This window comes from Ambystoma mexicanum, chromosome 7q (genome assembly GCF_040938575.1).
Source record: "Ambystoma mexicanum isolate Mex_15411 chromosome 7q, UKY_AmexF1_1, whole genome shotgun sequence".
NCBI lineage: Eukaryota > Metazoa > Chordata > Amphibia > Caudata > Ambystomatidae > Ambystoma > Ambystoma mexicanum.
The window spans coordinates 529,876,021-529,902,835 of record NC_090941.1 but is presented as its reverse complement, the minus strand read 5'-3'; the positions used below and the strand labels follow the sequence as shown (position 1 = coordinate 529,902,835).

The 26,815-nt window shown below is 45.5% G+C and overlaps 1 protein-coding gene across 1 annotated transcript in view; it reads left to right on the top strand.

Moving 5' to 3' along the window:
* COG3 (component of oligomeric golgi complex 3) overlaps positions 1-26,815 on the top strand; it is a 1,080,852-nt gene that overhangs the window by 799,594 nt on the left and 254,443 nt on the right. Inside the window, exon 20 of the mRNA XM_069640775.1 lies at positions 9,013-9,088. Within this exon, the coding sequence (XP_069496876.1) occupies positions 9,013-9,088 (76 nt within the window). The remainder of the gene's footprint in view (positions 1-9,012; positions 9,089-26,815) is intronic.

Genomic DNA, 26,815 nt, shown 5'->3' with positions numbered 1-26,815 from the left:
GCAGAAAGCACAGTAATCAAAAGACATGCTTGGCTCAGGCTGTTAGGGTTTAAACCCGAAACCTAAGCCTCCCTCATTGACATGCCGGTGGAACCAAAAGTCCTGTTTGGAAAAGCAGTGGAGGAAGCGCTAAAAACGGCTAAGGACGAATATGACACCTTAAAGTCCCTTGGCCAACTAACTAATAAACCCACAAATCAGCGGGGAAATAATAATTTTCATAGCTCTCGCAGCCAAAACTCCCAGAGAGGGTCCCAGTACTTTCAGAACCAAGGAACATCGTGGGGCGGCAACCAACAAGCTACCCAGGGTTTCGCCAGAGGTCAAAAGAGGGGCAGTGGCAGGGGGAGAGGCAGCCCAGGTAGAGGCGCTACACCTCCCAACGAACGGTGACGTTCCGCTCCGGGTCCCTTCCCATGCATCCCCAGTAGGGGGGCGCATCTCCATCTTCACCTGCGCATGGGAAGGGATCACTTTGGACAGATGGGTGCTGTCCACAGTGTCCGTGGGATACTGCATCGAACTACTGGAACGCCCCCGCGACCATCATCCAAGACAGAAAATACACTCCTTGGGGCACCAAATAAACCTCCTCGAGGAGATCGTCATTCTTCTTGCAAAGGACGCAATAGAACTTGTCCCAGGCAACCAGGTAAACAAGGGTATTTACTTACTTCCTTGTGCCAAAAAAAGATCTAACCATGCGCCCAGTATTAGACTTACGCCCTGCAAACAAGTATGTCAAGCCTCAAAACTTTCGCATGACTACACTCCAGGAAGTAATCCCCCTACTAAGAAAAGGAGATTACATGGCAACATTGGACATGAAAGATGCCTGTTTTCATATTTCCATGTTCCCAGCGCACAGAAGATTCTTGCGATTCAAGGTAGACAGCCAGCACTACCAGTTCAAAGTGCTGCCCTTCGGTATAGCCTCGGTTCCAAGGGTATTCACCAAGGTACTGGCGGTGGTGGCGGCGCACCTATGCAGGGAGGCAATCCCAGTGTACCCTTACCTGGACGACTGGCTCATCACAGGGGAAACCCCCGTAATTTGCAGATCCAACATTCAAAGAACTATCAACCTCCTCTTCCAATTGGTATTCTCAATAAACGAGAAAAAATCAAGCCTGGTACCAAGCACCTCCAAACTGTTCCTAGGAGCTGTCCTAGACACCAAAGAGGGGTTGGCCTTTCCATCAGAGGAAAGAATTCGGAATCTGTTACTGCAAATTCCTCAATACCAGTCCGGTCCCCAGATAAGGGTGTGCAAAGCGATGTGTTTACTAGGCATGATGGCATCATGCATTTACCTGGTTCCCCATGCGCGCCTGCGCATGCGTCCCATGCAGGAATGGTTGGTGAAAAAGTGGTCTCAGGCAAGTGGTCAGTGGGATGATCTAGTGGTCGTTTCGCCAACACTAGTACAGAGTCTTTGTTGGTGGACAAGAGAGAATCTTTCAAAGGGGAAACCCTTTTACGATCCAGTAATACAGGCCGTAGTCACAACAGACGCGTCCCTGTCAGGGTGGGGAGCACACCTCCTTCACCACACAGCTCAGGGCCTCTGGTCTCACACAGTGGCCCAGAATCACATCGACCTGCTAGAACTTTGGCAATCAGTTCGTTCCCCTTCCCTTCGGTACTCCCCTCCAGGGTGATGGATTTCTTGCAACCATCTTATGCTTTCATGCCTCTTCTCCCAACTTGCAGTACCCCTGCTTTATCACCCATTTCATACATATGGTCTCAGATTCCCAGTAAGCTCTCTTAACTATATCTGTTATGCTCAATTTGTATTAATCCTTCAATTTTTCTAGTCTACTTAGCTATTGAGAGCCATGTGTTAGGTACTGTTGCTCTTCTTTCATAATCTGCTCTTCTACCTCTTCCATTTCCTTCCCCTATTCCTTGCCACCATTTTTTATATCAATTTTCCCCTCAGGACGAATTTGTCAAGGTTATGGCACTTGCTACTGAGCCCTAATTTAGTCGAAATAATTCTCCTGTGTCATTAGCCAAAATGTGTATGAATTCTGGTCCCCTATGCAGTATTCGTTTAGGTGCCATCCCAATGTTCACTTTCGCAAGCAAGGAGCAGAACAAGGGAGAATGATCAGAAATTCAATTAGGTAAATATTGTATCTCTCTCACTCTGTGGCGTTCCATACCCTGGATGAAGATCTAATCCAACCTCGACTTTGTTGCATGAGAAGCACTTTCAGCTTTGGTGAGTCTTCCTCCACACATCCCTTAAACCCATTGTAGAGGAGCAGCTGCATGCCTCTGCAGGAAGTCCCGCCCCCCTACGTCCTATATGTTCGAAGTCTGAGACTGTGCCATGTTTGACACCAGTAGTTGTGCTAATACCGCAGCGAATGTTTGAGAAAAGTTATCCACTGAGAAAGTCCTATCGAATGTATCCCAGAAGAGATGACAATCTGAGGGAGGAACTCCCGGAAGGAATATGAAAAATAGTGAAAGGGAGAAGCTAGTGACATCACAAGAGACGAGCGTGACGCTTTGAGAATACTGGCTGAAGAGAATGCATGAATCTTATGGAAACTGATAATGAAGTTAAGAATCAAGTAAACTTTCATATGCAGAAAAGAATATTGCACATGTGCGAAGTGCTACAGAAATGCGACCGTTCAATAATTGTACAGATGCAGAAACGCAAGTAGACCAAATCATCATAGAAGCCAGCTATATGTAGTTAATAGACTGCAGGCGAAGTCGCCATTGTATAGGAGCTGGACATCGGTGTCATGAATTTAGTACGCTGAAACCCATGGAGAGGAGAGACCGAGAATTGTGTTGCAGCACGAATAAATGAGATCGTGGAAGCGCCTGATGAGGCTGTCTGACCTGGCATAAAAACTGAAGCAGCGCAGGGCGGTTATCTATTCTTGAAAGCAGTGAATGTGCGAAGGATGAATCACCCCTTAATAAGCGGCAAAGAAAGAAAACTAAGAGTGCCAAATTTTATTCATTTACGACATCTAAATGCTGCAGTTGGTCTAATTGGGTGGGAAGGTAAAGTCAAGTGCACCTTCTGGCACCTGGGTATGAGCTTACAGGCTGCTAATTGAACCGAATGTTCCAGACATGGCACGAGTGTGCCAACCAATTTTAGAAGGCAGTATAATGAAGAGCCTTATAGTTTGAGAGCCAATGATAATCCGTGTACTTAATAGTGTTGAAGATGACATGTTTTAGAAGTAGGCATAAGCTGTCCACCTGGTAATGGGCAGCCAATCATAATCGGAGTTCTTATAGAAATTATACTTAGATGTTCTCCTTGAACCAATCCCAAGCCTTGATAGGTTTTTCTTATTTGCCACGTAGTATGACGTCACTTATGATGTATTTTTAGTATAAAGTGTATGTTTTATGAGAAATTTGTCGAGAGCTGAGCGAACCTCTGTTGATGTCCGTTGTAACCTCCCTCTTCTAGATAATTGTTAATAAAACAGCAGCCTTTGCTAACTTCCTGAGTAGGTTTGATTATTTGGACTTATTCTGTGAACCCCATCCATTGCATGCATGTTACTTAAGGACCATAAGTTCACCAGAGCTTGTGGGAATGATAAACGTTTAGTAGTTTTGATAAACTTGTGTTATATTTATCTAGATTGGGGTCTCTGACTGTTAGGCAGAAACCTGTGCAGTTCCCTTAGGGACCACTGCAAAAAGTTTAACACTACAGGTGTTGGCAGTAAACCCAATTGGTAGCAATCTGCACCACCCAGATTTACCTGGTAGCTGTGGCTGAGCAGTCAGACTTCTCTCAAGAAGAGTTAGGCAGTATATAGAGTATACACATTAGGTACAAAAATACAGTAGCACAAGCAAACACTGACCAGAGCTTTGGTATAAAAGTATATAATTATTTATTTAAAAACACACTTGTAAAAATACACTGGCACTAATATGTCAATCAAGTTCAAACACAGTCACTAGAAATTTATACACCTCCCTGATTAATTATTCGACAAGTCTTAGGAAAAGAACACCACTTATTATCAACACAGAGGGTAGCGCTTAACCAAGATGGCACTCCAATAATTATTTAAAAAGGGAGAGAAAAGGCAGAAATAGTAAAGCCCACAATACCAACACTTTTAAAAGAACCACAGCAAGTCGAGAAAGGCAGGGTCTACTGTAGAGCAAAAATTTCATAGGCCAGGCCCACTCTTGGAGAGAGCAAGGCGGAATGCGCCCAAGATCGCACAGTTGAAGTACACTTTAAAAGTCTTTGCAGATAGTTCAAAAAGGAGTTGGATCAGTTCAGAAAAGTTAGTTAACAGGTCCCAGGTTACCCCAGGATAGAGAGTCAAGGATTTACGGGACACCTTGAACAGTCTGTTGCAAGGGAGACCAGGTGGGACACAGTACCTGAAATGGTAAGAAAGCTCCAGCGGGGGCAGTTGTTCCCGGCAGCGGGTGCAAGTCGGTGCTTCGTCCAGGGGAAGAGAAGATCTCGACGTGGAGGAAAGCTGGAGGTCGTTGCACTGCCAGGGAAGAAACCAGCCACAGAGATTCCCGGTTAAAAGGTACTACCCTTTTATTTGCGGTAGTGGTGAAGCGTGGCTATCCGGCCACCGGGGTGCTTGGCACGGGCGATTCGACCACGAGACGATCCAGGAAGGCGAAAAGAGGGCAAACTGGTTAACCCCACCAGCTCAAAGGAAGAAGACTCTCCAGGAAGAAGATCTTCTCTGTCGTTGGGAAGTGGTGAGTCGGTTCAGCAGGGCTCCACCGTTGGTTTCGACGTTGCAGGTCGGCTCAGCTTCTCCCTCTTCGGATTCTTTAGGTCCTGTGGCGACTTCTGAAGTTCCAGACCCCAAAGCCCTGCTTTTATGCAGAAAACCCCCATTCATCAGTCCTAGCTGTCACTCAAACATGCTAAGTGGTGAGCCGGGCGGCTCACCACTGGGCCAATCACACAAGAGTGCGACTTGAGTTGCTGAGGCAACTCAGTCCAGGGTGCCTATTCCCCCCTCCCACACATCCTGTAGACCCAGACAGAGTGGCACCACTTTTGGAGGCTTCTGTGCAGAAGCCTGCCAAAAGTGTAACAAAGGGATCGACTTGGGTTGAAGTTACAGAGGCGAACACAAACGCCATTTTAAAACTGAGTCCTGGCAAAAAGACCCAAACGGGGAATAAATATTAAATAAATAACCCAGAGGTAACTTTAACATTGCACCAAAAAAGTGGTGCGTTTAAAATGAATGGGAAAATCCCGTAGGAAATATTCCGGTGGCATATTTCGCGTGGTAACCACTGCCACCAGCCAGAAACTCGACGAGGGGGGACTGCACAGTGCCCCCTCGAAAAACAGACCCAGGGGCAATCTAATTACCCCTACCAGTACTTCCACAATATGATGGTTTGTACTGGTTCTGTTCACAATTTAAGACTAGTAAAGTCAATGGTGACTTTACATGCCCTGGGAGACAGTAGTCAGTCCCAGGGTATGGAGTCTATGTTTGGGGGTCACTATGACACCCCTGTGTTACTGCACTGAGGGTGCTGTGTAACACACATACCAAAAACACATGAAGCCCTATGGAGTAAAAGACCCCATAGCCCATAAAACACATTACAAAGTCAAAGGACATTCTCAAATCATGCCTAAGAGTGGGAGAAAAAGAGTCTCACTCTTAGCAGGAGAAAAACATAAGCCCCAGAAATCCAGCAAAGCTGCTGGGGGGGACTCACTAAGTTTGGGAAATTAGCCTTTACAGAGAATTCTCCCTAACACTGACATAATTAATATCCCCCACCTCACCTCCCCCCAATGATTGAGATCCCAAGGGCTTGGGTGCATAAACATTGAGTACTGTTATTTCTCCCCGCACTACCCACAAGTCTCCTGTCATTAGGATATTAAATCCCCTGGTGTCAAATACACAGATTTGTATTTGGCAATGGGAGTGTTTTACGGATTGAGCTCTTGAAAAAAACCTGCATGTTGTGTACCACTGCATATTCGTCTCTCTTTAAGACCCTACAGCTGTTGCTTGCTAACTGCTTCTCTTGCAGCAGAACAATATCTGGTCTGAGTCTAGCAATAAATTGGACCACAGTACCCCTCTCAATCCGGTTGCATAATCCATTAACAGTCCATGGTCGAAGTGCAATTACATTTTTTCCCACCTTGAATCATTGTTACCCAGATTTAAATCCATTAAAAACATTTTCTAGTATATTCGATATCCAGGCAGCGCATTAACATAGTATTCTTTTTGTTTCAATTTACCCCCATCTTGAAGTATATGTTGTCCTCTCAAACAATATAAACCATTTAACAACTTGAGTTTGTAAAGAAAACACTAGCAGTAGTACTCTAGGAGTCTTTGTTTGAGTCTATTTGCTCTGCTTCTACTGTTTGTATCTGTGCCATCAATTACCAAGTGCTAAGATTCTGTATCAAGCCTCTATTGTCGTTGGATGTTTCATACTCGGATGTGATATTTGATTAGGCACATCTATTTGGATGCCAGTGTTCTATTTTGCCATTTCACGCATCGTTTCTTGTTGGAGGTGTCATCCTTGTGGTCGGGTTGCCCTCTCCCTTTTGAAGTTTCTCTGACTTTGGGCCTCATCACGAGTTGGGCGCTAACCCTGGCGGTATTACCGCCAGGGCTATTAGCCCTACCGCCAACCCCCCTGGCGCTATTAGCACCGGATCACACGTTTGGCGAAACGTTCAGTCCCCATTCCCCATTGGGCTCAATGGGGAATGTTCGGCGCTATTACCACCAGTGGTATTGCCGTAATAGCGCCAAAAATTGGCAAAATCGATGCAGATTTGCCCCTAGTTTTGAGCTGGGGGTAAATCTGCCAGGCCCGCGATTCGGCGGACCCTTAAATGCAGCAGTAATAGCGTTACCGCCGCATTTAAGGGTTACAGCCAAACTTGTGTTGAGGTCGTTTGTGTGGAATGTTTTATGTAGGTGTCCTGCAGGTCCGAGGCTTCTTTTGGATCAGTGAAAAAACATGTTCCTCTCTTCTCATCCATTAATTCAAAGTTGCCCGAAACAACATTGCGTATTTAGTTTTGATTGGCTGCCGTTTTCGTTATATCACATCGAATCATTGCCTGGCTTTCTGAACTGCTTTTGTAAAACCTGCTTTGGCTTTCTCGCCATATATTGGAGTTTTCTTCATTGCTGCTTGTAAAAAAAATGTAAAAAATAAAATAAATACATTTTGAATTTATATTGCGCTTCATGCCGGAGACCAGCCTCTAAGCGATGGACCGGTTTCGAACACTCAATGCTCTGCATTATTTTGCTTCCAAGACAAATGCGTGGCCCCTGAGCTCTCTTCCCGACTTGTAGTATGGCGTCCCTGCCTTTATAGTTCTGGAGCTTAGTGACCACTGGTCTGGCATTCCCGACCAGGAGGGGGAGGAGTAGCCGGGAATCTATTAGCCCTTTCCTCTGAAAGGAAACCCGAACATCCTTTTGGTCCTATGTCTTTGAACCATTTTTGAGGAAGCTCTCCATTGATGGACCCTTCCTTTTCTCTGGTAGACCGATTATACGCACATTGCAATGACAGCCCACCCTTCAGCATCTTCCACTCTTTCTTCTCTCCTTGGTCAGTGTTTGCATATCTTTCCATTTTAGTTTGCAATCCTGATTTCTTGTGCTTCTCCCTGGACATAACTGCCAGTTGGTATTTCTCAAATTACACTAATGATATGCCAATCAGCTGCTCGATGCACTTCTTTGAGGCTGTAACCGCACCCAAGAGTCCGGTTTTATTAATGCATCAATTACATTTTTCATCAACCCTGCTACAAAGGTGGTTCAGTTAGTGCAACCCTCTCCGCCCCCTCCTTTGACAGCTTTTCCCTTTATGCTCTGGTACCTACGTTATTGTTTGGTATTTACTACTGATTCACTCACATCACGTTCCTCTGTTAAGCTTGCGTTCCTCTGGTAAGCTTGCTGGGTTATTTTTCTCCAGTGCACCTCTGTGCTGCTAGCTCTCACTGCTTCCTTAATTCGTCCTCCAGCAAGTGTGGCCTCTGGCAAAGCCTTCGCCCCGCCTTCACCCTGCTGCTCCTTTCCAGAAGCGGTCCAGGCTTTCCGAGGCCTCGGCGGATGCCCTCCATCAGTCTGTCCGAGCCACACCCTTCCTCGGTTCAGAGCCTCTCCTACGGCATCTGTGCTCTTCTCTATATCCCAGTAATAACTCATTTCAGGAGCGTGGGCACCAGCGATGCCGCCCGCTTTTCTCCTCTGAGGCGGATCCAGCCTCTGGAGCTCTGAGCGGGCGTCCTCTGCCAGACTGTCTGAGCCGTGTCCTTCCCTGGCTTGGCGATCCTCCTGTGACAGTGGCGCTCGACAATGTTACCGGTTTTAGTCTGTGCTCCTCCCAGGTGACAAATTACTTAACTGTCGCTGATGTTTTTTCAGATTCATCCTTCATTTCACAGATTTCTCGTCTCCCGTCTATCCTATATTTCAAGATGGATGGCTTGTTCAGCTCTTGCTGTTCTCTCGGTCCTTGGCTGATGGGTGATACGGAAAAATGGGGAACTGAGATCGTGGGGCAACAATGCATACTGCTCAACCTTTTGAATACCCGGGGTGGGTGAAAACAGACTATTTTGTTTTCTGCAGGTGAGAGCCCATTGCAGTGTATGGACAGATAAGGGGCTTCGCAGGTGAGTGAGCCTGCCAGAATCTTTTGAGTTGTTATGGCATTGGTTCCATATAAACCTCCTAACTTCATGTGTGGCATTATGGGCAGTCATTGGAATCTGGCTGAGCCATATGGCACCATCCCACCCTGCCCCCCACAACCACCTTCCCTGTTTGCTGAAACCGTTTATGATGCCCGCTGGCGCACGAAGGTAAATACCAAAGATAAGCAATCTGTGTCAGGAAGGACTAACCCATCAGAAATGACATTAGCAAGACGTAAGTAATGTGTACTTTTTCACCGAAGCTTTGTTTTATTGATTCAGATTTTTTTTCTTTATTTCAGGTTTCTGCTCTAAAGACGATGGTCAGTCAGGGAGGGCCCAAGTACAGCCTGTCACAGCAACCATGGGCACAGCCAGGTAGAACAATTTACCTAATTTAGAAGTGTCCAGCATTGTTAATTTCCTGCTCGATTTCATCTCCACACTCTTTGCTTTGATCCAGTTTCTTATATCTGATCAGGGGCGTTGCTAGGGGGGGGCTAAGGGGGCTATAGCCCCTGATCTTTTGGTTGTAGCCCCGGATAGAATCTCAGGAGCTACAGCCAAAAGACTAGCTAGCCCCCAGTCCCAACAGTACCGACATCAGCTTAGCCCCGGGTCTTTTCCAGACCTAGCAACTCCCCTGTATCTGATTGCTTAACCGTTGGCCTTGCCTGTATTCTCCTCCCTCTTAAAAATTCTGTGTTCATTGTGGCCTTACATATTGTACGTTTCTCAGCACTAGCTGTACACAATGTAATGTTCTGCTCGTGTCTGTCTTAGTACTTATGCAGTGTAGTGCATTTCGTTTTGTGTAAAGATCATTCTACTCATGTACCCTCATTGCTTGTCTGAGCTTGTGGCCCTGGTTTTTTCTTATTGCCCTGTCTAATAGCTCAAGTTAGAATCAGTTAGTTCATTTTCTGCTGCCTTGTCCGTTGACTCTCAATTAGACCAGGACTCGATCCTCCCTGCTCTCAAGCAACAGAATAGTGGCATTGTACCATGTTATAAGACATCATAGCTATATCATTAATCTCTAATGTGTTGTATATTGTTCATTTGATCATGGGTGCTTTGTAAATTGAATGGCTATATCTGTGTTCTCTGACAACACTACCATCTACAGTACCTAAATTGCCTGTGATGAAAAGATCTGCTTTTTAAAATTCATGGAGTTTAAAGGTTATTTGCCCGGCTGTTAAGAAAAGTCGGATTTGTTGAAGTCAATCTTCCATTGAGACTTGCTTTTCTTCGTGGAAGGTTATAATGTCCTGTTCGTTTTGTATTTATGTATTATTTAAAAAATCACCAATTTGACTCTTTCCATTCTTCTTATTAAAATCATAGTTGCTACGAAATCAAGCCAGGTCTCGCCATAAATGATACTCTACTCATTCACGGAAAATAAGGCAAAACCTACTAGTGCCCACTTCATAGTGATCTTGCCTGCCTTTGAAATGGCCACAACTAAGGACAAAAGGGGGCAAGAAAAAGAAACTGAGTAAATGTTTCATTCAGTTATGTTTACAGTTAGGAAAGCAATTGTTAGAATCGTTCCTTTTAGAAATCTTTATGGGTTTATCTACTTGTCTGTTTCAATGTTCAAGGTTAAACAGTGTTTTTGCTGCAATACAGCAGCATCTAAACGTGTGCCCTGCACGGATGATTACTCGAACCTGAAAAGATGTTCTGAGACATAACTTCAAAGTCTGTCTGTGGAAAATGATTAATTTAGGTTAACCTGTTAAACTAGTAGCTGCTATCATCTAATGTTTCCTTTGTTCTCATTGTTCCTGTCTCTAGTCATTTTGCCCAGACCTTTACATGCAAATAGCTTGCTGGTATGCCACTCGAGAATTCAGCACGAGCCAGGAATTTACAGTTAACAAAGACATTCCGATTTCCCCATCCCTTATGAACATTTTGCAATGTAGGGAGTTTTGAGACACAGGATGTCAGACTAAAGATTTCAGTTTTGTGTAACATCTGTTTTGCGACTACCTAAGGTCTGGTATGTCATGCAGAACCCTGCATCCAAATTCTCCAAACCAATCTCTCCCCTCTGCCACCAGGCTTTCCATGCTGTCATCCAGATAGTCTTTAATAATCTAACTCGCTTCCATTGCCAACTGGTTTCTGCAGCAGACAGTATTGATCAACTCTGCACTTTAAACAAGCACTGGTAAGCTGTGCTTGTCGATATTTATATGTTTGTAGTACTGTATAAAGAGATCACATGAAAACGATTGTCATCAAATATTGACTTATACTCCTACCACATGGCAGATACTGTTCTTATTTATGCAAATACCTTGAATATTGTAGGAGTGTTTGGTCATACATTGGCAAAACTACGAATATGGTGCGAGTACCTGGTAAAATTAGGGTAATACATGGAATATTGTGTGCGTGCTTGCACAACTCCAGGTTCTCCAACCATATAGCAGTTATCAGATGCCCAAGCAGTAGCGTATTATGCCATGTTACACTTTTGGTACGTCATGTAGATGCACCATTGTGTTCCAGTTACTTCCATGATCTGCCCAGGCTTCGCTATGACAGGTGACTGGGTTCTCACACGATTCGCCTATCTATCATATACCCTGGTGCTTCCTCATCCTGTGTATTGCCCTCTGTGCCTTGGCACCAATTCACAAATTCAGGATATAAACACTGGGAGATGAACTTGTTAATGAGATGATGCTTGGGTGTAAACTTAAGCAATCTGTAGAAACTACATTAAAAAAACCTGTGCTGTTCTTTAAGCCAATACTCATTTACACAACATGCATGATAAGACACTGTTTCCATGCAGTTTTTAACTGTTGATTGTATTAAATTCAATTGTCCATGTGCGTCTTCCTTTATTTTCAATGAGTTATAATATGGACTCTTTATGACTTAGCTGCTGTAGAAAAACAACTTGGGAATTGTGACCACCCAGGTTGAATTACGAAAGTCACCTAAAGGATAATCTCCACACTTCAAAGATGAGCGGCTCTCTGTTTCTGAGAGGTCAACTTAGTGGCTCTGCAACGGCTTTTTAAACGTGTCTCTAACTAAACTCTGACTGGATGGAGTAGGTTTAGCAGTTGGGTTTGACCTCAGAGATAAGGGGGGTTGGTGTAGAGGCGCAGTTAACGCCAACTACACTGTCAAATATTTGAAGACCCACACAGGTGTATACGAAAGTATACTATTTATTAAACTCAAGTGTTTAAATGCCAAGTGTACTACAAACTAAATAATCACTCATGTACACATATATCTGTGCAGTAGGTAACCCAAAAGAGGATTACACCACTTTATAGTAGACAATTCTAATAACACTAACGCAAAGAAAAACAATATTGTTTAACGTGAGGTACAACAAAGAAAAATGGTTAACCGATATAAAACACAAACCGTCTACTTCGAAGGTATTAACTAAAAACGTCTTCTTTATCCAGACAGTTCCAAGTTACATTGTTCCAATGCACCTTGATAGGGGTTAAAGAAGTACAGAGGTTCCCTCAAAGCAAGATTTGGTTAACGTTAACAGGTCTTTTTTTAGTGGTAAAATACACTAATCAGTTCAAATGGATTCCCCAAAAGGGAAGGAGTAACTCGCCATCCTAGTCGCTTGGGGGTGGGGGGAGGGGGAGTCCCAGGAAGCAATACTTAACCAACTGAGTGAGGGGCACCAAAAGTTGTAATTGTTCTGGATCCTTAAAAAACAACCCCCAGGTAAATAGGGGTTGCTGGTACCAACTACTCATGCCTTTGGTCTGGTTTCAGGAGGTCCATGTGTCACGGGTGCAGTGGTCATTTTCTCTGTTTGGTTTGGATCTGATTACCGGAGTTTTCGATCTCCCGGAGAAAGCATGGTTGCAGGGGAGTTCATGTTATGCCCCACGTGCGTCACGGCCGCAGCCCGCGGCAACTCACCTAGAGGTGTTGCCCACGCTGACAGATGTGGAACATGGGAATCGGGCAGCAGGCTGTCGGACGGCTGCGTCTCAGATCCCATGACAGGTGCAGGCATTCTGGCAGTAAGTCATACACAGGCGCTGCCATGTATTCTTAGTGCATATTGCGTTGGCCCTGGACTCTGCCTCTTTGCGTCTGAGCTACACGCACAGTGTTCTTCGTTTCTAAAGGAGCATTGCGGGAGCAGCAGGCTATTTAAACCCGGCTTGTTTAGGTGCGGATGCGTCTCAATGCTTTCCGCACATTTGCCCTGTTTGCTGCTGAACCTCTGCACTCTGGACCTGACTTTTCCTATCTTACCTCCTGCCTGCCTTCTTTCCTTACCTTCCCCGTTAATCTGTGCTTTCTGCCTGCACTGCCATGCCTCTGTCTGCCTTGGGGGCTACCTGCTGTTGGTTACCCTACCTTGTCTCCTCGTGCCCTGAAGCCGTCATCAGCTTGCCTGGTATTCTGTGACTGCCTCGTTCTTCATCTGCTATATACATACAGCTGATACCAGCTTCCCTGGCAAGTGCCTTGCGCTGTCTCTACGCCAGCGTGCCACTGGTTGGAACTCTGGAGGACAGACGAAGATCCAGAAGTGAAGTACTATGTCCAACTCAATCAGGTACTTGACAGCTCCCAGATGAACGCTGATGATGAAAAGTGACCCTGTTACTCCCATGACAAATTTCTCCTGGGACGCTGCATGTGCAGTGAGTTTGGAGGGTGACCCCAGCCTGGGTCTTGTGTGAGGTAGAACTCAGGCTCCAGGCATGCCTTTTTTTTCTCAATGGAGAGCCTCAGCTGCAGGCTACCGGGTTCCTGTCCTACGACGGAGTGATCTACGAAGTGTCAGGCCTCCAGGCGTGACTGTGTCCAAGCAGGCAGCAGAGGCCTGTTTGTGTATGGTCAGCTGCTGGGCTTCCCTAGTAGTGCTTCCGAAGTCCACAGTTGGCAGGGCATCTGACCAGGACACTAGAATGGTTAGGCCCACCGGTCTAATGCGGTAAGACAGAGAATGAAACTATCCCTGGTCTTCAATGAAAGTGGGAAACACTTTGCCAAAGGTAAGAAAATCAGTCGTTGTACCAACTGTGTATGAGAATGGTACTAAAAATATTGACAATTTGGAGCCAAACGTTGTTCCAATTATTGAACCTGCATTTGTCCCGGGAGGATAGCTCAGCGGCAACGTGTGCGTCTTGGAAGCAAGACGACACGAAGCAACACAGGTTCGATCCCTGGGTCCGCGCTTAGAAACCTCTGGGTGTTTAAGCGTGTTATAAATACACAAGACAAAAAAAAAAGAAAATTATGCAACTAAGAAAACACACAATTGCTGTAACAGCGCCTCGATGCCTGCGGGCTGTGTGAGCGCTTTAAAAATGTAAAATAAATAAATAAATTTGACTATGTGTGCGCCATTCCACCCGGCGGTTTGTCTGAACAGTCACTCTGAAGATCATATTCTTACTATCCCTAGTATTCCTACGACTGACTTGAACAAGTTAAAGTTGGAAGGTCTTGGCCTGGTGCCGCAAGATTCCATTGATTCCAACTCTGACTCCTCTTAGTGGTGAAGAAAACAATTCAGTGTTGTTCTACATGCCCTTTGATGTCACCGACGAGTTGTTGGAAATAACTGTTTCAACAAGTGGACCTGAAGGTCCTGAAACAATTTTTCACGAGCGTCTAAATGAGGAGGCGCATGGGAGAACTGAAAAAAATCTTAATGGACTCAGAATGCTTGCTCCTGCTGCTAGTGAAATCAGCAGACCCACCGAAAATAGTGAACATATAATACCTACAGACCAAGCGACTCAGGAAAGCGAAGCGCTTGCTCAGCCGTTACAAGCATCCGTTGGGTCATGGAGTATCGATATACACGAAGAACCAGATGCAACCAAAGGAGCGAACCAGACACTTAAGTCTGGCTCGAACGTTGCTCCTGTACTATGGAAGGAATGCTGTATGGAACAAATAATGGCAAGGGTTGCAGGAATCGAACAGACTGCCAACAGATCTGGTCTAGATGTAAATATTGATGTTGTGGCCTACGAGACAAGACTGACGGAGCGTTTGAAAGCAGATTATTTGTTGGTAAAGGAAAAACTATGTGCAAGTTTTGCTAACTCTCCTTTGAAACAAGATAAACGAATACAAAAAACCTCTGAGTCAGTCGGCTTTCGTGAAGGTGATCAGGGGCCTTTGATACAGAGATCCGTTTCAACACAAGTTGAAATAAGTCCTCTATTGATCGAAAAAATAAGCCCTTCTGAAGGGAATGGTCTTGCTTAAGTAACTCAAACCGATAACTCGAGTTCAAGAAGACGTCAAAATATGGAAAACATGCACACGAGTGTGTTAGAACAATTGCTGGACTCTGTCCACAAGACAAACCTATCAACTGCTGCTGCAATACAAATCCACAACACCGTTTTGGCTGCAACATCACTAGCGCTCATTCCATTTGTCAAACTGTATGAATCATTGAACGAGGCTTCTAAAGACCAAGCAGCAATGTTGCAGAATCTTTCAAACAAACTATCGAAAATGGAAAATTTCAATGGATTTCTTCAAATTCAGATGGAGCGTGAAGCTGAACTAACCTCCCGCTGGCAGCAGCGACTCAGTGAGTTAGCTGCGAGGGAGCAAGCATCTAAAGATGATCTTACGGAAGGTCTACTAGAAGCTGTAAAATGGCACTCTGATCGCAGGCACCCCACTCAGATGTGTTGCAGAGGTGCTATTTTTTCAAACTCAACTAAAGCAAATGTAAACTTGAGTGCCTCATTAAAGAAACAACCTAATGGCTCCGCAAATGTACTGGTAGCGAGCTAGGGTATTTGAATCTTGAAACCATCCACCCAAAAAACGGCTACCCTTGGAATCACTGCTGTATTGGTCGGAACTCTGATTGAAGATAACCAACAACAGACTTCGAGATTAAATTAACAAGATCTGTGTCAGCCTCTGGCAAACGAAAATGAAAAGTCGAACACAAAACAAGTAACGAAGGATGTTATGGTCATTAACAAATTACCAGGACCTAAATCTACAGAAGCTCGTGTGGAAAATATACAACTGCCTTTTGAAATATTCTCGACAAAAAAAGTCACTATTGCCGAGCAAGAGAAATTGTGCAGTGCCTCAAATACTCGAATAAAAAATCTGTCTGGTCCGAAAAAACAAAGTCAACCCGCCGAAAAGACAATGTATAAACGTAAGAAAGTTTATATGGAATCTTTCGACACCACCAAGACCTGGCCTTTTTACTCGTCCTTTGGTGTCAACAAAGGCCGGTGGTTCCGCTGTTGATGTAAAATCAAAAAGTGAAAAACCTTCAAATGCTGGCGAAATTAAATCGGATAAACGTCAGCGTAGAGATTCAGATGACGAAGGCTCAAACTCATCAACAGCCTCAATAGACCTATGTGACCTATCAACATACTCGATCGAGGATGACGTTTTATGTGAGAGCACTTCCATCGACTCAGAGCACCAAGACAGTCACCTGCAAACACAGCAAAGATAGTTCACCAAACCACTAAAAAACTGGATATTGCCTCGAACATGGTTGCAGGAGCAACATGCTTGAGTGTGCATTAAGACACAAGAGTCAACAAAATTAAATCCAAAGCTAACTTTGAGTCAACGTAACAAACAAGAATCCTCCAGCAAAAAGGTATTGACTATGACGAAGGGAAGCTGTACAAATAACAGCGGGAAATTGAGACTTCAAAATATCCAGCCAGATGTCAATGAAGTCAACTTAAATCATGGAAATGTCATGAGATTATTTAAATGCATCCCAGCCCTACAGACAATCGAATCTGAAGACTTTAAGATTGTAGAATATGCAACCGATAGGCGTTCTGATCAAGTACTACTGCATATAAGATGTCAAGCAGTCAAGAAAATGCTTCTCGAGGCCAAAGATGAATTACTTTTCTTTGGGTTCGAGATTTTTATCGAACCTAATGCTCCAAACTCAAAGGAGACAAATTGTACTCCAGTTAACTTGGGGGTAGTAACTAACGAGGAAAGGCGCGATGCCCTTTGGAAAATGATGATTTGCCAGCCCATGAATACAAGAAACACTCAAGAGAAAGTTTCGATGTTATGTAGCTGATGAACCTATTTGTTTGACCTTCTCAATAAGATACTTACGAGTGATTTTTAACACTTTGATTTGTGAACAACCGTGGCACCAGAACTTAGTAGATTGCATGGCAACATTTGCTCTCCAGGGTGCAAAAGTTCACAATGAGTATGGAAAATTTTACATACAACCTGTCTTGACTTTTTATTTGCAAAAAGGTGTACCGGCCATATCATTTGGTGCTGAAACAGGGTGGAATCTTGATCAGAAGATATGGCAAGCCCTTGAAGGTAAATTCTGGCACAAGGTTCTTAGACTGCCACGATATGTCTCGTTAATAATATTGCGTCATGAACTTGCAATAAATTCCTTGTATAGTACAGTGGTATGGAAATCACTGGCAACAATGAGGAAAATGCTTCTGGTCCCACCGGCTCCACCTTATCAAGTCTTTGTATGTTTGGAGAAGAGATTTCAAACAGGACTCTTGAAGTCCTCGACAACATAATTGGAACAAGTACTAACAGCCGCTAACATAAAAAAAGACTTGTTGATTGCATGTCCCCAACTGGCAAAAAAGAAACTGGAAAAGTGGAGCTGGATCGTTAATTTAGAAAAAAGAACAAGTCTACGATCAGCCCTAAACTTGGGTGTGGGAGGAAATAGTCTTAACGTGCAACCAAAATATCTTGTGAAGTGCCCATCAAGACATCATAGAGAGCAGTTCTTGAGATTAAGGTTAAACGCTCTAAAGACAAAACAGATACTGTGGTTAAGACGCGATAAAAACACAAATGACAATTGTTGCCATTGTAATCAACACCCAGAATCAATAAAACAACCTGGTAATTGAATGCTTAGAAACAGCAGTCGTGAGATCTCGTTTATTGGGACAGTTTGCACCCAAGAACGATAACATGGGAGAGTGGCGGACATATGCAACAGCAGGATTGACATGTGCGGTGGTTGATTACATGGAAAAAATACTTGAGACTCCTGCCTAAAACTTGCCGACATTTAATGCAAAAGGGAGATTAGGGGAGAGCAGATATTTTAATAACAGACCCAATGAAGTTGGAATGAGCGTCGAGTTCTGATGGATTGAAACATTGAGGAGTGAACACTTAGAGCGAAATCATCTGAAAAATTCCTGATGTTTTTTTCTTTTGACAGTGTGAAATAGTTAACTTGTCCTCCCTTTGCCTTCACGGTTTGGATGAATTCAAATGGAATGTTGATGCTGTTAATTGTCTGCCAATTTTATTTTTGTTTTCCTTATCTAGTTCTCGCCTTTCCTCTTTTAATTACAAATGTTCTTGCATTAGGTTTGGAATTCTATTACCGGATGTAATAAATGTTTTGCTAAACTAAGATTACGATAAAAAAAGGAAACAAAAAAGAAACTATGCCCCTGTTGCCGAAGAAGGTCCAGAGCTTCTTTGGGCTCTTGGTTCCAGTGGGCAACATCCAGAATGGCTTCAGACCCTCTCCTGTTATACTAAATCCAGGTTGGGAACTGTCCAGCCCACCAATGGGAAGGACCTACAGCATTCAAACAGGCAGAGGCTGCCCAATCATGAATAGCCAACTTCCAATCATCAGCCCAGCAAAAGACATTCCTTGGCTGGAATGTGGATTGGGACCAGTCAGCCTCAAGCCCAGTAAGAGCCAGTTTTAGGCAAGTAAAGCGCTGACTGGAGTACAAGATTGGTTCCCACGAAAGTGCTCACACCTTTTTGGAAGTTTGAAGCCTGAAAGGGCAGGAACAAGACCTAAAAGCAAAGTGGCGCAAAGGAGAGGACTAGTACGATGAAGAGCATCTATTTTAACTACGTTGTACGCGAAATGGCATTGTCTAGGTAAAAAGTAAGGCACACAGTATTTTCACTGTACAAAATGTAAAACACGGTTCACTGCCACCAGCCTGCTCATGTGCACATCATAGGAGTACCAAAACTGTTATAAGGTAAAAAAAATAATAATGGGACACAGTGGGCCTCATTACGAGTTTGGTGGTGTTAGGACAGGTTTTGTGGAGTCCAACTAAGGGCTTAGTAAAACCATTCAACTGAGACAGTACAAGACTCCACTCTTAGTATACGGCTGTACCACCTGACTTCATGGTAGCGTAGACAGAGCAGCCAGGCTTATCTTAGGGGGTAGAGAGGGCTGTAGAATCAGTACAAAGAAATTGCATTTCACATATGGTCCAAAGAAACACGGACACACTATGTTTTGTACAAATAATGGGTTTATTTTATTTACACGCAGACCAAGAGATCCTTGGGTAAGTGCTATCATAAAACATATAAACACATTATAAAAACACAACACTCTGCTTTAAATAAACAGATCAAAGCACAGACCTTATTTAGAACACATAACAGTATTTCTAGGTATGTCAGACCTTTGTATACACATTCAGTATAGGGCACACCTATTCTTGGGGAGTAAAACCATACGTTACTTTCAGATTACTTTCTAGTAATACAAGGGTAGTAGACCCTGTCAGTTATGCAGTGATACTCAACAATTAAATCACATAGTCAACCAACTTGCAAGCATATTTGTCTGAATAGTGGAAAACAGATTCAAGGAACAGTATATACCTCTGCTACTTTTGTGATAACACACAGTTATACTAGGTGAGTAAGACCTTGTTGGTGTAATATACAATTACAGTTGCTTTTCAGCCCAGTGGAACACGGTCTAAGATAAGCAAGTACTCTTTCCACTAATTTTGGATCCTCCAGGCAAACCAAGGCCAGCCACACCTAAGGCAACACTTTTCAGGAATGGCACACAGCTATTCTAGGCAGGTAAAACCCAATGTTGTAATCTACTATTACAGTTGCTTTTCAGATCAGTGCAACACAGATTGAGGTAAGCAATAACTATAACTTGTTTAAGGATGGCACACAGCTAACACAAGGCAAGTAAAACATATATACTTTTTAAAGGGGCTATCAGTATCTTAAAGGTAAGTATATCCTTAGGCAGACTTATTCTGGACAGGCTAACAGCAAGTCAGGGGAAGCAAGACCCAATTGGGGACACTCATAAATGTATCCTAACAGGTATAGTAAAGTGAAACCAACAGCATTACTTTTGGGGAAGAGACACAACCAATTCAAAGGTGATTACATTAACATTATATATACTTTTCAGAATAGTGCAACACACATTCAAGGGAAGAACGTTTGTAGCTGCTCACTCTGAGTTACAGTTACCAAGCAACTTTTTTTACAAGTAACTTTTGAACACTTGTTATTTTTTTCAAGACAGAACCCTTTTCTTATCCAGTCCTTTCCTTATTCTATAGCATGAGTTCAATCAGTGGCATTAGAGAGACCCCAGTGGCCTAGGTGCCAGCTGTAGGCAGGGTGAGATAGGGTTCAGTTGCATGCAAAGTCAGAGTTCCAGAGGAAGACTTTTAAAAAAATTAAGTATTTCACTTTAAAGTTAGTTGAGGGTCCAGGGACTTCAGAGAAGACACCCTAGGAGGATTCCGCAGTGGGCCTGGGTGAACTGGAGGAGTGGCCTCCCAATCATGGAAAACGCCCCAAAGCTATTGAGAAATCACAAAGGCTTAAGGTAGGTAAAATACCCCAGCCAATGCAGTACCTCAGCACAGAAGAAGAGTTGTAGCAGGAAGACTTCAGGATCTGCAGCCAAAAAGCTGGTCAATGGATTAATTTGTCAAGAAGACGGAAGACAGGACTTTGGAAGGACTTTTCCACCCAGCCCAAGGAGGCATATCAACCCGTAGCCGCTACCAGTTGTTCCACTCACGCCTCAACCAACACCTCGGGACATGTTGTTGGACATCCTTACGACCCTCCACATGTTGGTATCAGAGATAAAACAAAGGCTGCCTGCAACTCCTGTGCCTGTCCCGGCCCAGTGTTCTACTAGGCCGCTGGCCAGAAGCCCTTCCAGGCCGAAGCGTAAGGCAAGGGAACCTTCCGGCCCAAGAGGTCCGCCAACACCACCAACACCATCACCGCACAAGTACGGATACGGATGCTACTGAAACTCATACCGACGAGTCTCCAATGACTATATCCCGGCAGATAGGAGAGCCGATGGGTACTGACGAGCCAGCTAGGACCTCATCACCAGATAAGGTAGTTTGTTTTCATGCAATGATCTCGAGGACCTCCGCTCTCTTAAATTTGGTCATGAGACGAAGAAGACGGGGTTTCACTTCCAATAACGGGAGTTCAGGCGGAAGACCGTCATGTCGATCCCTCGGCTAGATGATGGGCCTCATTCCAACTTGGGCGGTAAGGGTTAACGGTCACCGGTAATGATGCCAGTGCCGGAAAACCCTTACTGCCCAATTCCGAGGTCCCTTAGCGGGAACTGCAAAGGACGTTGTGGTCTGACCACACGTTCTCTGTGGTTCCCGTTTAGGGACCTTGGAGCAAATAACGGTACCACAACTTGCGGTACCGTTATTAGCGCCTTCCACATTCCCATTGAGCCCTATGGGGGCTCAGATGGGAATGGGGAATGGTCTACAGAATGGGGACTTACCGGGTCCTCCAGGGTCAGAATGACCCGGTAAGTCCCCATTCTGCCAGACCAGACCCGGTTTAGGAGGCAGCCATGGTGCTAATAGCACCATGGCTACCGGCCAACTCTGAATGACCCCCGATGTCTGGGAGGAAAGTGTGGCCCTGATAAGACGCCAAGTTCAGCTCTCACCAAGAGAGACCGGCTGGAGAAGAATTACAGGGTCCTGGACTCGACCCCCAGTTGCTTGAGGTCCCAGCCTTCTCCGGACTCTGTGGTGTTTGCTGTCACCAGGAAGCACTCATCGGACCCATCATCTTTGGCCATGGTGCCCCCAGACCAGGAGGGGAAGAAGCTACACTGCAGCCTCCTTTGTGAAGGCCGCTAATGCTGTGGCCATTTACGACGGAGAGCTCTGGTATAAGCTCAGGCCCATTTTGGATTTCCTGCCAGAGGACAAGAAGGTTGAGGCCCTGGCCATGTTCCAGGAAGGACAGGTGGCCTTGGACCACGCCATCATGGTGGCTCTGGACATCACGGATACCGGGTTCTGCCAGATGGGCAATGGGGTGTCCCTCCGACGCCAGGGCTGGCTGAAGGCCACAAACATTGGTCCACTGGGGGAAGTCCAACAGGTCCTCCAAGGAGTATCACACCCCCTATCGGCAACCCTCCCATTCTACAGCCCAGGAGACCTACTGGGGCTGTATACAGGCCTACAGCAGCAGAGGACCGCATAGTCACCTGCAGGCCAGGATGCAGGCACCCCAGCAGGCCTGACCAGCAGGATATCAGGGCCCCCACTTTCGCACCCCAGTTGGATACTGGCTAGCAAACCTTTTCGACCGGTGGAAGACCTTCACCACAGACAAACGGGTGCTGGACGTTCTTCATCAGGGGCACACCTTGGAATTCCAACACAAGTATCCTTGCGTTCCTCCTGTGGCGCGTCAAAAACTACACATTGCTCAACTGCTGCAGGAGGTTCAAGCCATGTTAAGCAAGGGTGTAATAGTACCTGTCCCGCAGGGCCTCCGGAGCTCTGGAGAGCATTCCAGATGCTTTCTGGTAAGGAGAAAGTCAGGAGGGTGGCGGCTGATACTAGGCTTAAGACGCTTCAAAAAGTACTTGAAGTCCCAGAAGTTCAGGATGGGTCACGTTGCAACACATGCTTGACCAGCTGGAGGAAGGAGACTTCCTGTTGACGTTGGATCTGCTTCTGCTTCACTTCCCTTGCTTTGTGCTCTTTTGTCAGGTAAAATGATGAGTCCGTAGCACTACCAATATTGGGCGACGGATGCCCTTACTGTATTTTTGAAAACTGCACACATCACTGTGAAAGGCGTACTTTTTATCCTTATTACGTGTTCTTTTGTAACTTTGTGGTTAGAAATACAATTGTTGCGGATGCGCTGGTGGCAGTGATTATTTAATTCCCTTGTTGTCGACTTTTTACTCATGCACTTTTTCAATTTTTTCGCATAATGCCATAAAGCTTACCATATTCTCTAAAATGGCTGTCCCACCAGAGTTTTGCCTGTCCTTTGGCCTTCTTCCTGCTGTTTGTTCCAGAATTGACACATTTGGAATGCCCTTTTCAAGGCAAATCCTCTGCTTTCCCAGGTAAAACGGCGGTCTGCGAGTGGCTGCAAAAGGGGGCTGGAATTGTCTGGTCCTTGAGCACATCTGTGAGTATATGTTACTGGGTGGAATGTTTGGCCAGTGGCTCTCCCTGATTGGACAGCCTGTGCCAGTTTCAGTGGCACAGATCCTTACTTGTTTGTGATTCTAGTCCAAATCCTGGATAAAAGGCAGACTCCTGCAGCCATTCAACAGATCATGGTTGAAGCAAAGACCCCTATGAAGAAGTGCAGCCTGCTGAAGACGAGAGGATGACCATTGCAGCTCACCAGAATTGCCTCCAGCCAAATCCCGGTGAAGCCCTTCTCCTCTGCCCTCAAAAAGGCCCTTGTCGGTGCTTCAACCCCTGGACCAGTGGGAGTAACCAGTCTTAACCCCTCCTCGAGGATCCGTGCTTGCTGAGCATTCGAAAGTGTCCCTGAATCACCCGGTGGACTGACCAGCTCTCTCCAGTGCTGCATTGCTGCCGCCGTCCTCATACAGAACTTGGGGATTTTCAACTTGTGCTACAAGACACCTGCTCCTGCATTTTTCACCTTCCAGTTCCAGTTGCAAACTGAAGATCGCCTGTCGCAGCCTGTCTGTGGTGACTCCCATTGCATCCAGTCTTCTTTGCTCCATAGAGGTCTCCTGAGGTCACCTGCTTCACAGAGGTAGTCTTCCTTTCATGGCAAGGATGATTGGATGGCTACTCACTGAAACCGTAACACAGGTCCCATGACTGACAAACTAAATCCTGTGCCCAAAAACCACCTCTGCCCCTGCAACCCCCTCTGCCTCCCTCGACCGAACCAAGCACAGAAGTACATGGCCCCAACATTGCATGGGCATAAAGTCCTCGTCCTATCCATCCCTTGCCTGGCTCAGATTGGGGATAAACTAGCCTAGGATCCACCCTAAGCCTTCTATAGTGTGGTGGGACGGAAAGAGATACTTGCCTGTACTTTGCATAACTTTTGGAGCAACCACTGGCATTGCTCAATCAGATAAAAAAAACCTAGCTGAAGAGTATAACTTGTGGAACTGGAGACTTTAGGACCGATTCAATCTGAAGGCTGGATTTACTAAGTGCTAGGGATCTAATTCTAGGGTTGCTCTCAAGTCTATTTACTGTATAAACCGGATTACTTACCTGCTTACTTGTGTTTCACTGGTTTTGAATTAACTGCTTACCTATCTTTTCACTGACTTTACAACATAGTTATTTGAAGTATTGCTGAGAACTCTGCTAAACTGTTGCTTAACTGTCTTTAAGGTAAAGTGCTGAGTTTCTCCCTTGAACGCCAAAGTGTTGTATATATGATTTTTTTAGTAGTTGTATGACAGTAATTACCTGAAGGTTTCATTACCTCGTGTGTATTTTAAAGGCCTAATAAATCATTGTATATTTGTGTACCCCTCTAACTGAAATTATTATGTGCTCTATGTGTTTCTTATTGTAGCCCTAGACCACAATCACGCCCTCCTGAGTTTAAGCCTCTTCGATATGTTACCTACCTTGATTGGGTTTCCCTAGACCTCAGTATCTTTGCTGTTCACCATAATGGGTTGGCCTCGCAAAATGCACCTCAGGGTTAATATTGGAAAACCATCTTAAGTGTTCAACAATTCTTTCCCGTACAGTTGGCGTATTCTCTCCAACATATAACCGTGACAAGCGCATTTGATCAAATAAGTGAAATTCCAAATCGTTTTTTGTGTTGTAATGTTGGTGCCTTTTTGGGACAAATTACTGCTGAACCTTTGATAACGTTGTTAAAGTAACTCCAAATCAGATAGGGCAATCAATGTTTGGTGTCATTCTTCTGTGTGTATCCATTTTTTATCACATCTGAATGTAAAAATACTTCTACTAATGGATTCTTTCCTCCCACGATTCCTCATCTCTGTCGGTTTCGTCCACCTCTGCGTGCCTCGTGCCGGATATGACATCGGGGGCCAGTATATATAGCGACTCGACGCCCTATGACCTCGGTTCCTTTTTTCTGTACACTCTGTTTGCAAATCGGGAACACACTCCTCGAGCAAATAACATCTTCCTGACACCATGCCTACTCCGTCAAAGGCCGCAGGATTTAAGCCTTGTGTGGATTGCGGCTGACAAATGTCAGTCTTGGATCTGCACTGAATCTATTTATATTGCTTGGGTGAGGACCACGACACCTAGGACTGCGGGTCGTGCCAGTCCATGCACCCGAAAGCCCTTCATGAGAGGGCAGTGAAAATATTCAGCTTCATCAACAAGGCGAAAGGTTGAGGCTTTGCGATCTTGGTCAAAGTCAAACATCTCTGATAGGGACTCTGAAGAATGGGCAGCTCTGTGAAAGGAAAAGGAGAATAAGATGAAGATGGGAAGAGGTCCTGCTCTCTGAGTGAGTCCACACACCAACATTAGTCTTCCTCTTTAAAGAAGAAGAGCCACCGCGCCATGTAGGTACCTTTTCGGACCCAGTCCTCCAAGCCATTTAGGCATCTTCGGCAAGGCGCTCGTGACTCCGGCCTCGGCACCTATGGCACAGGTGACGGTACTGTCTGGTTCGACTACTGCACCGCAGGGTCCTACAATGTCTTTTGCGGCCGGCAGGGTGTCCGCAAAGGACCCCTCCCACATTCCTAAGGGCTCAGACCTGGACCAAAAAGAAGGCTGGGTGCTGCAGCCTCCGTGCCAGCACCGACATCGCAGTTGATCTGCACCGTGGATTCCCGCGGGTCAGCAGGAATACGCCCTACTCCCTATGGATGCTTTTTTTCCAAAGATTTACATCTATGACAGTGACCAGGTCCTGTTTGGGCTGGAACCTATGTGCTCCATGGTAGTGAGGGATTTCCCGGAGGAATTTGACAGGGAAGGTGAGTATGTGTTGGCATTGGCCAAGAACCTTCAAGGAGCCAGCGGCCTCGACACCTCCCCAGATATGGTTTTCCTGCCAGCTCCCACAGTGGGAATGCTCCAAGCCGCGTTCAAGCACTTTATGGCTAAGGTGGCCAGAACTCTGGGATGGTCTGTTTCGTACAGGTCCATGGTTCAGTATGAACTTTGTGACATTCTGAATGAGGAGCCCAAGAAAAAGATGTTCTTGCCCTTCAATGTGGCGGTGGAACCACCAGTACTGGAGGTGTGAGAGAAACCCCCTCTGTGGACAAGGACAATACAAAGAAACACTGTCCTGCCCCTTCAGACCCAGCCTTTCTCTCCTCCCACGCTTCACCAGAGAGTTTGGTGGTCCAGGCCACTACAGCTAGCCTGAAGACATCTACCTTCCTGTCCCTTTCAACGTACAGGGCAAGTAAGAGGTTTGACAAATGGGGCAAGAAGGTTTTCACGTTGGGCAGTCTGGCACTGTGGGGCGTGAATGCTTCTTGTGCCATGACAAAGTTTTCCTTAACCCTTTGAGCGAAGGTGGACAAATACGGTTGAGCAAATTCTGGAAGGAGAGATGAGGGACAGTTTCAACTCCCTGGTCTCCGATGGCAAGGAGGCGGCACTCCAAATACTGCAATCGGGGCTGAGCATGGAGCAGTGTACAGGTATGGCCATGGCCATCAGCATGGTGGTCAGGTGCCACTCAAGGCTGAGGATGTCAGGGTTTGCAGCCGAGGTCAAAGCCAGATTGTTGGAGATGCCCTTCGACAGCAACAACCTTTTTAACTCGAAGGCTGGCGCTGCCCTCCAGAAGGTCCAGTTGTCAAAACCGACAGGTAAGTCCTTGGGGCTTGCCGTGCAACAGCCCTGCACACAACCATCATCTTGGGGCAGGGGTTTTTGCCCCTTCACCACCTTTGCCGAGCGAAGTCAATCTCACCTGGGAAGAGGAAGACCGTTCCCGAGAGGTAGTGGAAGAGGTGCCCCGAGGGGGGGCTTTGCTGCAGCCACACCCCAGGGCACCAAA